General features: G+C 42.1%; 1 protein-coding gene across 3 annotated transcripts in view; it reads right to left on the reverse strand.

Annotated features, from left to right (window-relative positions):
* The window catches only part of LOC120719480 (cytoplasmic dynein 2 heavy chain 1), a 118,022-nt gene that overhangs the window by 70,633 nt on the left and 33,631 nt on the right, over nucleotides 1–13,758 (reverse strand). For 2 of the 3 annotated variants that reach the window (XM_040008668.1, XM_040008670.1), the window contains exons 49-56: nucleotides 13,521–13,672; nucleotides 13,226–13,370; nucleotides 11,905–12,007; nucleotides 10,011–10,175; nucleotides 2,022–2,146; nucleotides 1,335–1,583; nucleotides 848–956; nucleotides 45–158 (exon numbers count right to left, since the gene is read on the reverse strand). In XM_040008668.1, the coding sequence (XP_039864602.1) occupies nucleotides 45–158; nucleotides 848–956; nucleotides 1,335–1,583; nucleotides 2,022–2,146; nucleotides 10,011–10,175; nucleotides 11,905–12,007; nucleotides 13,226–13,370; nucleotides 13,521–13,672 (1,162 nt within the window). The remainder of the gene's footprint in view (nucleotides 1–44; nucleotides 159–847; nucleotides 957–1,334; nucleotides 1,584–2,021; nucleotides 2,147–10,010; nucleotides 10,176–11,904; nucleotides 12,008–13,225; nucleotides 13,371–13,520; nucleotides 13,673–13,758) is intronic. The other variant, XM_040008669.1, reaches the window with a different exon arrangement.

A 13,758-nucleotide genomic window follows, 5' to 3' on the forward strand; every position in this document is an offset into this window, starting at 1 on the left:
AAAGACAGAGGGACCATGCTGTCAATAAAACCCACAATACTGACTGTGAGAGAAATAGTTGTAGAGAGGTCCGGTGAATCCATCCTGGGAAGCACCATCTTTCAGTGACGAGAGGAGTGGCTCCAGTTCCTCAGGGGTATATAGACCTGGAACTTCACCTGAAAAATGTCCCCAGGATACATTAGAACTACAACTTAACTACAACAGAGAAAATTCTTGAGTGTATGATCCATATTCAAATGCACATCTCATATATAGTTTATAATTTTAGGAGACACACATTTCTTTCTTCCTTCTTCTTGTTCAATGATTACCTGATCTCAACCCAGCAAAGTACACTTTTTCCAGATGAAACTGAACATTAAAAACAATGCTCATATTTAAAATTTTGGTAGTTTGTCCAGTTACTTTTGAGACTCTGAAAATGATTCCTGAACAGTAAATGAAATACTTTTGGTAAACCCCTTGAATTAGAGCTGAAAGTCATTTGACAAGACTTTGTACGCAAGATGAACAATATCACCCAATAACCACTCAGATCTGTCTGCTCAGAGTGAAGCTGGAGTGGGGGATGGTTGGATGGTTAGCCTAGCATGAAGTCTGTGAGCAGGAAGAAAATTCTGGTCTGACTAAACCCAAAGGTCAAAAAATTTCTTCTATCAGAACATAAACCCATCTAAAACCATAGTCCAGCTATATATTGCAAATACTGTTTAAGGTTTGCAGTGTGACAATCGCAGTTTAAACATTAACTCTTAAATGAAGCTACAATTTCTTGAGTCCCAATAACTCACGTTTCTATAAATAAAAAAAATAAGGCAAAAGCATAAATAAACACAACACATACCTGATGATAGCAGGCTGTTCACCATCTCTAAGAAAGCTGGGTGGACAAACTGATAGTCCTCTAATAGTAAAACCACCTGTTGGCCCTCCAGACCTGCCAGCTGCATCACCTAATCACACAGTATCCACACAAATATATTATATAGTGCCATCAGCTGAGATTACATAGTTTATGCTTAAACCTCTGCAAAGTGAGACAACTGTCAACATATGATAATGGGTACTGATTTAATGCATAAAAATCAACTAAAACGACAGAAAATTCTTTTTTCAGTAACTATTCACTTTTAATGGTAATTATAGGTGTCACTCAATCTGAAAAAACACACAAATGCTCGACAGGCAGTTCTTCAGAATAGGAACCGTATAGCCTGCAGGATTAGTGTGTAACGTGTGATTATCTCTAAGAGCATTTTGCAAATGCAATTTATTAAAGTATAATGTGAACCAGATAAAGAGATAAAATCTAATAAAGGAAATCCACTTACCGTCTTGAGATCACTGTTGAAATGCTTCAGGGTGTAACCACGGGAGATTTTTGGAGTAAACAACGTGTATCCGTGCATGTGTGACACCAGGCACGTGGCTGTGTGCCGACCCACTCCGCTGCGCCCTGCCAAAAGCAGAGACCCACCAGGTCTGCTTAGGACCCGATCTACCCTGGACACAAAGTCGCACACTTCCCAGAACAGGAGAAGATCCAGCTCTCTGTTATCTCGACTGTACAGCACGACTCCCTAGAGGAAAACGAGGAACAGACACACAGGTGAAGGAGGTACACAGCAGCAAACACAATGAAGTGAAAATAAGAAAACAAAGACAAAGAAATGCAAACACAGAGTGAGACATGACGATGAAAACAGAAGCACAAAAACAGGAGTTTATAAATTTACTAAAGCAAAGTGGCAGTACCATTTTTTTTTTTTTACTTTAAATTAGGTAAAAAGTTTAAGCTTTTTTAGCAAAATATGACACTAGTGCAGATTATCCTGTCTAAAATGCTATTGATATACTGATGATTTATTGTATTAGCGCATTTGCACATAAGGACCATATCAGTGTTTTAGCTAAGAAGAATAAAGAGTAAATCCCTATAGTTGCTGTATCACTGTGTAGACACATCTTTCTGTCCACAGTTAATCCAACAAGTCTAACAACAGTCCCTTACTGCGTACCTTCTGTATAACTTGTTTTAAATCAGTAGAGTCCAGGCGTCCCAGTTGTTTGCCATGAGGAGGCAGAGACTGGCCAGGAGTGATCACAGCCCCCTCAGACGCTCCCCATGTCACATAGAAACCATCTGCAAACAGACAAAATAACAGACTATTAGTGGACATGTTAAATTACATGGAGGTTGTCTATGAAAAAATAAAAGTGCTGCATAGACAGTGTTGTACTAGCAATCAACTGTGTATGAAACACAGAAGTGCAGAGAGTGCATCCACCATCAGGGCTAAATGGCCCATTTTGTCAGTTCAAAGAAAGTGATCCAGATCTGCAATCAGCTTTGATGGGTTTTTACTTTGCCCATGATTCACATCTTCACCAGATTTCCTAAAATGAGGGTGGGTAATTGTTGCACAATGTTGTTGACAAACAAACAGACATCAAATTGTATTCTCAAATGTAGTTTGTGCCTTTATAAGCAACTTGTGCACGAGAAATTTTTGTTTTTGCAATCCCTGTTTTCCAGGTGGCCACAGTCTGGGAGAGGCATTCCTCACTGGGGATACAAGGCAATCTACAAGCTGATTAGATTAAAATGTAGACTGGATTTAAAAGCTTTCTACACATTATTGGCTGAACTTTTACTTAGTTAGTTCTTGACATGACACCCTAGCCTCATGAGCCGATGTGATAAAAAGATCAATTATCTTTTAAGTTTCTGTCTGTGCTTCATAGTTGCCAGAACTGGACACCTTTGTTAAGCACATTCAAGGGCCTTGGGTACAAATATGTTATTATATTATATTTATTAAGCAGCCAAGACCTGTTCTTGATTTGTCTGCCTCTTTGTAACCGAGCCAGTTTTCTCTATAAGGGTTTTCAGTGCTATTTTTATGACAAAAGCTAGCAAAAGCTAGATCTTTTCACAGATTTCCAGACTGCTGTAAAGCACATTATTAAACACAATACATAGTATTATTGCTAACACAGTGAGCTGGTTCCCTTTCAGTCAATTCACTCGGTACAACACATAAGTATGGGATATCACGCTCTCGCGTGTCCTGGCTGAAGAAACCTTTATTCACACCTTCAGGGCAGATGACGTGTGATGACATGTGCATGGCCCTTCCTCAGGGATGCGGTTTCTCTTTGCACGACAGCAAACAGCACAATGCCTACCCTGTCTGCCTGGGGGTCGTCCACACTAGGAGAGCGTTGACGGAGCCCAAAGCCTGTGCGTTTTGTCGCCAGCTCTGGCGCTCGACCCTGGAAAGATGGGTGACGTTTGTGGAAAAAGTGCTGGGGACGCTTGGCTGTCGCACGGCATGACCCTCTCCTTTCTGAGTCTGAAGACGAGAATTATCCAGTCGATGTCCTAACACTCTGACTCTCCCAAGCACAAACCCCCTGCACACAAAATGCCTCAGGTTGTAACTCCCTGTTCAGGTGTGTTAAATGTTCAGGTGACCACATCAAGTGTTCCTGCTGTTTTTCCATTGTTGTGCCCCAGAAAAGGTGCATCCAACAAAATGTGTGAATGTACATGTTTCCATGTTACAGTCAATAAAGAGTGTTGTTTATTCTCAAACAATCACAAATGCTCAGCCTGCAGGCAGAATGAGCCAGGTCAGGCAGGTGGTGCAGTCCCCTGCAGACACACTGGGGGGCGACAACGCCCCGCCGTCGGTGCTGCAGGTCAGCCGGCTGGCTGCTCACTTCCCTCAGTGGCGCGCTTGCGCCCCCTCTCTGTGGGTGCTGCGAACCTTTGCCATGGGTTACCGGTTCTGGGTAAAACTGTCTCGTTTCCGGAGACTCGTAAACACGACTGTCGGCATCGAGGCAGCCATGATACTCAGAGACGAAATAAAGGCGCTATTGCAGAAAAGAGCAATACGAGTGGTCCCCACTTCGGAGACAGACAAAATCTGGTACAGCCGTTATTTTGTTGTTCCAAAAAAAGGGGGAGGGCTTCGTCCCATCCTCGACCTGCGAGTCTTGAACACATATCTACGAACGTACAGGTTCAAGATGCTAACACTCAGACAACTCTTGAATGCAGTCGGCCCGGGAGATTGGTTTGCAACAATTGATCTAACAGACGCTTATTTTATTGTGGCTATACACCCGAAACACAGGCAGTTTCTGAGGTTTGCATTCGAGGGCATAGCCTACGAATACCTAGTGCTGCCGTTCGGGCTGTCGCTTGCTCCTCGCACCTTTGCGAAATGTGCCGAAGCAGCGCTACCGCCCCTCAGAGAGAGAGGCATCCGCATCTTAGCCTACCTAGACGACTGGGCTCTCATAGCTTGCTCCAGAGAGCAGGCGGAGACACAGCTGTCGCTGGTTCTGTCACACATTCAGACACTGGGGTTCTCTGTGAACTTTCAAAAGAGCTCGCTAATCCCGAGTCAGCTGATTTCTTTCCTCGGTTTGGAAATATGCTCGCTTTCCAGCACGTTTGTCTGAGAACAGAGTGGCTGGTTTAATCGCTGCCTCGCTCAGTTTCAGCTGGGACGCAGACTGCGTTTCCAGACGATATTACATTTGTTGGGCATGATGTCATCTATGATCGCCATAGTGCCACTTGGACAGTTAAAGATGAGAGCGTTTCAACGCTGGACTCTCTCTCACCGCCTGTTTGCATTGCGTCACCTCCGGAGGAGGCTGACGGTAACCGCATCTTGCATGCTAGCTCTCCGTCGTTGGAGGGAGCCCGGGCTGCTGCATCAGGGCTCTTCGATTGGGAGGGTGTTGTTTTGCAAAATGGTGTCCTCAGATGCTTCCCTAAGAGGGTGTGGAGAGCTGTGTGAGGGTGCATCAGTGAGAGGGATATGGTCAGCAGCCCAGCATGAGCTGCACATCAACCACTTAGAGCTGTGTCTCTAAGGGCCACCTGAACCTGGGGCCAGACCTTCTCTCCATGGGGGGGGGGGTCCTCCATTCTCTCTGGTGATAGAATGGAGGTTACACCCTTTAATAGTGGCTCAGATTTGGGATCTATTTGGCAAGGCGCAAATAGATCTTTTTACCTCCAGGGTAAATACTCACTGCCCCCTGTTCTTCTCCATAATCGACCACGATGCACCCTTGGGCATGGACGCACTAGCGCACCAATGGCCAGATGTGCTCCTGTATGCATTTCCCCCAGTGGAAATGATATCGCCAGTTCTAGAGAGAGTGCGTCGGCAGTCTCTCTCTCTGATTCTAGTGGCCCCTTGGTGGCTCACAAGGTCGTGGTATGCAGAGATAATCAGCCTGCTAGCAGCAGGTCCTTGGCAGTTTCCTCTCTGCAGGGACCTCCTCTCTCAGCGGTAGGAGAAGTGGTTCATCCGCGGCCAGATCTGTGGCGCCTTCATGCTTACCTGCTGAGAGGTTAAATTTGATTGCTAAGGGTTTGCCACCTAGTGTGATAGCGACAATTCAGAGCGCTAAGGCCTCATCTACTAGAGGCTTGTACGCTTACAAATGGCGAGCCTTCGAGCAATGGTGCCAGGTCCGCCACACTCTCCCATTTCAGTGCTCTATTGTGGATGTTTTGACATTTCTGCAGGAGCTGCTGGATAAGGGCCTTTCATTTTTGACAATTAAGGTTTATTTAGCAGCTATATCTGCTTGTCATATTGGTTTTGACGGGGTGACACCAGGTGCACATCCCCTCGCCATACATTTTCTGAAACAGGTTCGCCGGCTGAGACCCGTGCTTAAGTCCAGTGTCCCTGCTTCGGACTTGTCTTTGGTGCTGGAGGCCCTTTGTAGCCCCCCGTTTGAACCCATTGAGTCTATGGATCATATAAGACTGCATTACTTCTCGCTTTGGCTTTGGCAAAGCGAGTGGGTGACCTTCATTCGCTGTCTGTGCATCCCTCCTGCACACAGTTCTCTCCTGATGACCACAAGGTCGTATTGCGTCCAAATGCTGCCTATTTTCCCAAGATCATGCCTGCATCTTATAGCTCAATGGAGTTTGAGTTGCTGAGCTTTTGCTCCCCTCCTTTTGCATCTGAGGAGCAGAGGAGGATGCTTTGGATCTCTTTGTCCAGTGCGTGTGCTACGCATGTGCATTTATGTGACCAGCTGTTTGTCTGCTTCACTAATCCAACTAGAGGTAGAGCTCTGTCTAAACAGAGGCTGTCCCACTGGAGTATAGAAGCTATCTCGCTGGCGTACAGCACCAAAGGTCTTGCTTTGGTGCTGTACCCAGGGGGTGAGAGCTCATTCCACCAGGGGGATAGCGACCTCATGGGCTCTTTTTAAAGGGGTGCCTGTAGCTGATATTTGTGCGGCAGCTAGTTGGGCATCACCGCACACGTTTGTCCAGTTTTATCGGTTGGTCGTTATAGGCGGGGCCTTGCGCACGTCATCTGCTTTAAAGGCGTGAACAAAGGTTTCTTCAGCCAGGACACGCAAGGGGGTGATATCCCATACTTACGTGTTGTACCTCGTTCCTCTCCTTCAGGGAACAGAAGTGTCGGGGTTTATCTTTTACTCTAATCTTTTTGACATCACAGCGTCCAAAGTAAAGCTTGTGTACAACATGGACAACACTAGATGACCTTCTGGTATTATCCAGAAGAAATCTCAGAACTTTATCAATCAGTGAATAAGACATATTACTAGGCACAGAGTTGGCTCTGTTGACACACTGAAAGCAAGCAAAGCAAATGGGAAAAAAATCAATAATTAAAATCATTACTAGTTTAGTATTCAAAACAGACCATTAACAGAGATATTGCCACGTGTAAATATTAGGGGTGCAACGATATTCGTATCGATATTGAACCGTTCGATACAGTGCTTTCGGTTCGGTACGCATATGTATCGAACAATACAACATTTGTAATTTATTTTATCAACTTTCCTTCTGACGATGCTGTCTGTGTTGAGCGCTCAGTGAATCTGCGTTCGACTACTCCGCCTAGGCTGCACTGTCGAGCGCAGATCCACTGAGCGCTCAACACAGACAGCATAGTCAGAAGGAAGAGCGCAGGGCAAGCTAGCAAGACAGAAGTTAAGCTCTCCTTGCAACATTCAGATCTGGCGTTTGGAATTATTTTGGTTTCCATGTGACGTATGACCCTGAAGGTAAGCGAGTCATGGACTAAAGTAAAACAGTATGTTGGATGTGCCATGCAATGCTCAATTACATGGGTGGGAACTAGTGTGTTAGCGCAGTTAGCTCGTTAACGTGTTGGCCGTCTAGCCCCATGCACGGGGCGATCGGCAGTAGCTTGTTAACGGAGATTTGCTGTGTTGTGGCGTTAAGGTCATTTCAACGAGATCAACCTGAAGGCACTAGTGGGAACACAACGAATATGACTGCACATTTACGCCGACATCATCCTAGTGCAAAGACAAAAACAACAAGCATGCTAATAACTTTAGCCGAGTCATTTAGACAGCTGTTAGCACATGATTCTCCTTATGCTGCTGAGAATATAGCCCAGAAGAAGCGGATAGTATAGCTTTTATTTTGGAAAGAGCCATTTCTCTGTAATAAACTCTCTTTTCCAAAGATGAGTGATTCCTCAATCAGATACAGGGCTTGCAATATCGCTAGCCCGACGTCCTGGAGCTAGCAATTTTTTCAGTCGGGCTACCAAAATCTATCTCTGCCCTGCCCGTCGGGCTATTGTAGGAAGGAAAAATATATGTCAATGCTTTTGCATTCTTTCAGAAATGTAGCTGGGTAATTATGTCATTGGCATTGGTGAGCCACTGTCAATATGTGACATATTGTAATCGCGTTTGAATTTGCGCTTGTTTTTTGCTTTCACTTTGCAATCGTGCGAACTGTGTATAGAGAGCGACAGCACTGATCTGTGAGTGATGATAATTTGTGCACCAATTCCTCTGACATCGTCTTATTAATCGTTAGCTTACTATGCAAACATGACAAGTGAAATCTCCCGCAGCAAGCTTAAACATGTGAGAGGTTGATCGCGCAGAGAATCGCTGAGCTTATGTGAGTGCGTGTGTAAAAGCAGCACGATATATATTTTAGTTCTGCTGAGCCAAATAAGACAGGTCAGGGTGAAGAAGTGACAGCCAAAGAAAAGCTTACCACAAAACGGAGAAGTTATGACAAATCAGACTATAAGGCAAAAAGAAAGTGCAGCTTTATGGTTTCATGGACAAAAGAATTTCTGTGGCTGCAATATGACGAGCTATATAACCGGGGCTGCACATAAGTGGTCCGCAGGTGCGCATTCGCTGTCAAAATAAAAAAACACGCACAAGGGTTAGGGTTAAATTTAAAAACTGTACTTTTGAGTTAAAATATATATTTATAATTTTAATAAATGACAAATTAAAAAGGCATGAACATTTTTTTGTATCGAAAAAATATCGAACCGTGACACCAAAGTATCGAACCGAACCGAACCGTGAATTTTGTGTATCGTTGCACCCCTAGTAAATATATATGCAGAGCTGTCAAAAAGTGCTCTAATCATATACTGCTTTCATTCAGACATGCCCAGCCAGTAATATTGACATTAACTTTGTGTGATTAATGACAAACTGGTATTTCACTTAAAGTTTTTCTGACAACAGGAGGGAATGTCAATGGAAAATTGTATTTAGTAGTCAGTATAATCTTTTAGTGATATAAGTTTGCATATGGTAGAGTACTGCATGTAGTTATTTGTATTAGGAAATATTCAACCATGTATACTTAGAGGCATATAATTAATTGTGTGTGATCTCTAACAGGCTGCAAAGGCTTGGTGTGTATTCCACACTAGAATGCACACCCACATCCTGGGAGCACGAGAGAGGTCATACTTTCTCTTATTGTTTTACGGCAGGATTAACGTAGCTACGTTTGTTTTAGTTTAAGTGCTTCTTTACATATAGATGAACTGCTGGACTTCCTCACCATGTTATTTAGGGTGAGGGGGAGACTACCCTTTCCTGACCAAGGATGTACCTTTTGTGCTTTTATGACCCTTTGATCAGCAGGACACACACACACACACACACACACACACACACACACACACACACACACACACACACACACACACACACACACACACACACACACCACTGAAGTATAAATAAAGACCAGGGCAAAGCTCAGGGCGAGTCTCTGAGACTGCCCTTGCTAGCAAGAACTCTGTGTGTTTCTCTTCTCTGAGTCTTTACTGAAGAAGTGTTTTAGAATATTTTCCCTAACACACTTTGCAATCGTGCGAACTGTGTATAGAGAGCGACAGCACTGATCTGTGAGTGATGATAATTTGCGCACCAATTCCTCTGACATCGTCTTATTAATCGTTAGCTTACTATGCAAACATGACAAGTGAAATCTCCCGCAGCAAGCTTAAACATGTGAGAGGTTGATCGCGCAGAGAATCGCTGAGCTTATGTGAGTGCGTGTGTAAAAGCAGCACGATATATATTTCAGTTCTGCTGAGCCAAATAAGACAGGTCAGGGTGAAGAAGTGACAGCCAAAGAAAAGCTTACCACAAAACGGAGAAGTTATGACAAATCAGACTATAAGGCAAAAAGAAAGTGCAGCTTTATGGTTTCATGGACAAAAGAATTTCTGTGGCTGCAATATGATGAGCTATATAACCGGGGCTGCACATAAGTGGTCCGCAGGTGCGCATTCGCTGTCAAAATAAAAAAAACACGCACAAGGGTTAGGGTTAAATTTAAAAACTGTACTTTTGAGTTAAAATATATATTTATAATTTTAATAAATGACAAATTAAAAAGGCATGAACATTTTTTTGTATCGAAAAAATATCGAACCGTGACACCAAAGTATCGAACCGAACCGAACCGTGAATTTTGTGTATCGTTGCACCCCTAGTAAATATATATGCAGAGCTGTCAAAAAGCGCTCTAATCATATACTGCTTTCATTCAGACATGCCCAGCCAGTAATACTGACATTAACTGCTTAAAAGCCTCGTTCAGTAATAGTCTTTCATGGTCAGACCTAATATTTGGCTTATGACTTAGAAGCAAGAGCACAGCCATCCCATACCAGTCATGTTATCTAGAGCATCAGAGCTCCAGTCCCCTCGTATGATGGAGGAGAGGATGTTATCAAAGGTGTGAAGGTCTTTGGAGGAAACTAGTCGGTCTCTGAAGAGCCTCCTGGCCTCGTATGCTACCACCTCCAACACGCTGTCTGTCACATTAGATTGAGCTAAAGGGAACAAGTGAGATACACACACACACACATATATGAATTAAGACTTAACAGAATATAGTTAAAAAAAGACCTTTACACATTTACACAAAAATTTGTTAGACCCCCCCCCCCGATAATTTAAATATTTAGGTGATCTCATACCAGGTGTTAGTTAAATGTATACGTTAAATATACAATCCGAATTTTAGTCTGCCTAAACCTGGCATTTAGTTTCATAATAATCACACTATTACTCAGGATTTAATATGAGTCAAAGGGCTGTTTTTGACAATGCTCAGTATGACAAAACCACCTCCCTGGATCACACATATGTAATAAATTTCCCCACGAAACAGCAGAGTGCTACTTGCTGAAAACTGGAGGGACAAGCCAGATTTGTGATACTATAGAACACTGGTTTCGACGGTGCCTGAAAATACTGAAAAGTGACAAACACAGACACAGTTCTGTCTCTGGGGTTTTCCTAGCAAATTAAATTCTAAAAACCATTACAGGAAAAAATAAATAAATGTAAATTTTTCCTGCATTTTTTTTTTTATTCCCATGACTTTTGATTTCCAAAATCCACTTTATAATGATTCCGCCACCAGCAGTAAGGCAAATAAATCCTCGCTTATTTTGGAGTTTTAAGGCAAACACTAATATTGATATTTGTTAATATGAATAATTAACAATATTGGTTGTTTAATAAAAAAGCAATGACCACAAAAACAAACAAAAAGCAATTCTAATTTATAATTTGTACATTTCTGAGTATATACAGAATGGGCTCCACGAGCTGCATCCATCTAAAACTTGTCAGTGCTCTCTTGTGGATACTCTACATAACGGCAACAGATGTTCTTAAATGGCCTCAAAGATATGTTATTTTTTGGCATTTTTACACTGATGTTTTAGTGAAATTGTAAAAGTGGTATGTCAGCATCTGTGACAGTATCCAGTCTCAGTATCAACCCATCACCTCTAAAACACATCAAATAAAACTAGGAAGCACAGATAACACTGCCTAAAGGACTTTATTCAAGCTCAAATTCACCGCAGCCACAGAAGAAATATAAAGAATAAGGATTTTTTTTACATACCAAAAAGAAGGTAAGCAGCAAACCGGGCAGAGAATTCAGAAAGAAAAAAAGAAAGTAAAAACTGATGAGGACAGGAAAAGGGAAGTTTCTCTGCTGACGTGTTTAATTAAAATAAATGATTGGACTCACTATCACAGCAGGAACACATTGCAGAAGGAGAGAAAGAGTGACAGAAGGAGAGATGAAAGGACAGCAAAGGGAGAGGATGATGAAAGAGTGAGAGACAGACGAGTGGCAGAAAGGGACTGGGGAAAGAGAAGAGAGGAATCAGAGAGAGGCCGACAGAAAGAAGGAAAAAGGTGAGAGACAGAAACGGTGGCTCTGAGCTGAAAGAACACAGACGAGTAACTAACTCTGTGGGGCTGTATTTTTTTGTATTATTCTGGCATTAAAATGGAATTATTAATGTTACTCAGCAATATGAATAAACTAAGAAATTAGTAGTGAATCAGTGGGTCATTAAATTCAACCTTCTGCTTTTGTATGTGTAGTGACTAGTGCTTCAAAATAGTCCCCTAAGTTTTTAACTTAGAGAAGGCTGGGCCGTGTTATTTGAAAAATCTTAACCTCATAAATCTTACTCTGTTTGCTAAAACACATACATATTTATATCGATCTATTTTTGGTTTGATTTTAGTTACCTGCAGTGAGGTCATACCGCAGCAGGCTGAGAACCCATTCTGTGAGAATACAAGGTGTAAACACATAATGGCTGTGGTCATCCACTGTGAACTTGGCTTTTACCTAACAGGAAAGAAGAAAATACAGAAAGGGGTTATTATATTATATTATTATACACTCAGCAGACAGTTTATTAATCAATTTAATTAACTGATTGTTAACACAAAAAACCACATGGCAGCATTTAGGCATATACTGAACTTCAAACCGAGCATCAGAACAGGGAGAAAAATGACTTAATTTATTTTGAACATAGAACAGATCCATCGTTTTTTTCTATTAATGGTAGTGGTGTAACGATGTGGGGGATATTTTCTTTGTTGACCTTGTACACATGCTTTATTACCACAATGTATGTGTCTTCTGATGGCTGCTTCCAGCAGGATAAAGCACCATGCCACAAAGCTCAAATCATCTCAAACTGGTTTCTTGAACATCACAATCACTTGATAAAACTGTGTTCCTAATAAGGTTCTTTGTTCTGCCCGCATTGCGGTTTTATTGTGAAGCACTTTGATGTACACTAGTCTTTTAATTGTGCTATATAAACAAACTTTGACTTAATAAAGTGGCTGTGAGTAAATATCTATAGGATACAGATAAAACCTCTTTTCATTACACATTTCTATCTACCGCAAACTAGATATGCAAAAAGATGACACGATTAAAAATAAGCACCTGAATTTCCACATTTATCACTACGCTGCATTTATAATCCTAATAATCCAATGGCGTGAAGAGCAATATCAAAATAGCAACAGAACAAACATTCCCCCCTAAGTGCGTACACAAATGCATAATTACTTGAAAATGTCACAATTGCTGAGAATATCTGACATTTGTGGCTGCAATAAAACAGTAAGAAGCTCCTATGAAGGCGAATAACAACACAACAGATTTCTTTAACTGATATTTTCTAACATCATGAAAGCAAAATCTCAGCATTCATCTGGACACATTTCTGAGTGTCAAGTTATCTTATGCACAAGTCTCTACAATGTAATGCCTGTACCTGTAATAAAACCAGCACGAATTATGTGAAAACCTAATGTGCTTTTGAAAAGACTGGAGAGAACTTGGCTAATACCCATTAGTTAAAAATGGATATCTGTGAAAATACAAGGACTTGGACAGTGTGATTTTGCATCACATAGAGACTGTTTTAATCTGGAATTACTCAGATTTCTTTGTGCCTTTTTTAATGCTCTTTGCATCTCAGGAAAACTGTGTTTTTACAAACCTGGTTATAAACTTGAATGAACACCCTGTGAAATGCAATACCTGTTCATAGAGCTGCACAAGAGACCCAGCCAGCTGGTGTGTTTTCCCTGTGCTGGCCCAGGCTGCCTGGCTGCCCAGGCTGTGCTGGAGAACTGGCTGCAGGTAAGCTGAGTAGATAGTCTGCAGCTGCTCCCTGTCTGGATAACTAAAGTCAGGTAAAGTAAACAGCAGGATAACAAGAATGAATCACTGTCAAGTTTGAAGGAGCCCAAGCAGAGAAACGAAGAGAGATGGGAACAATGACAAAGTGCTGTTTTACTGGTATTTACTTATATGTTGCTTGTTTTGTACTTACTCTATTGTGCAGATGCGTACTATAGAAGAGAAGCGGGTTGTGAGTGAATGTGTCCCAACAGCACCCCCTGTGGACATGGAAGCCACCACTTGTATGTTCTCAAGACTGACCCACTCCAGATTTTCATCATAGAACCCCTTATAGGTCAACACCTGAAAGAAAGGTTAATATATATTGTGATGCTTGGTGGTGGACATGAAACAGTCTTAAAGTCTAAGTTTCTGAGAGTGGGCACTTG

Source organism: Simochromis diagramma, unplaced genomic scaffold, assembly GCF_900408965.1.
Source record: "Simochromis diagramma unplaced genomic scaffold, fSimDia1.1 OVJJ01000344.1, whole genome shotgun sequence".
Lineage (NCBI taxonomy): Eukaryota > Metazoa > Chordata > Actinopteri > Cichliformes > Cichlidae > Simochromis > Simochromis diagramma.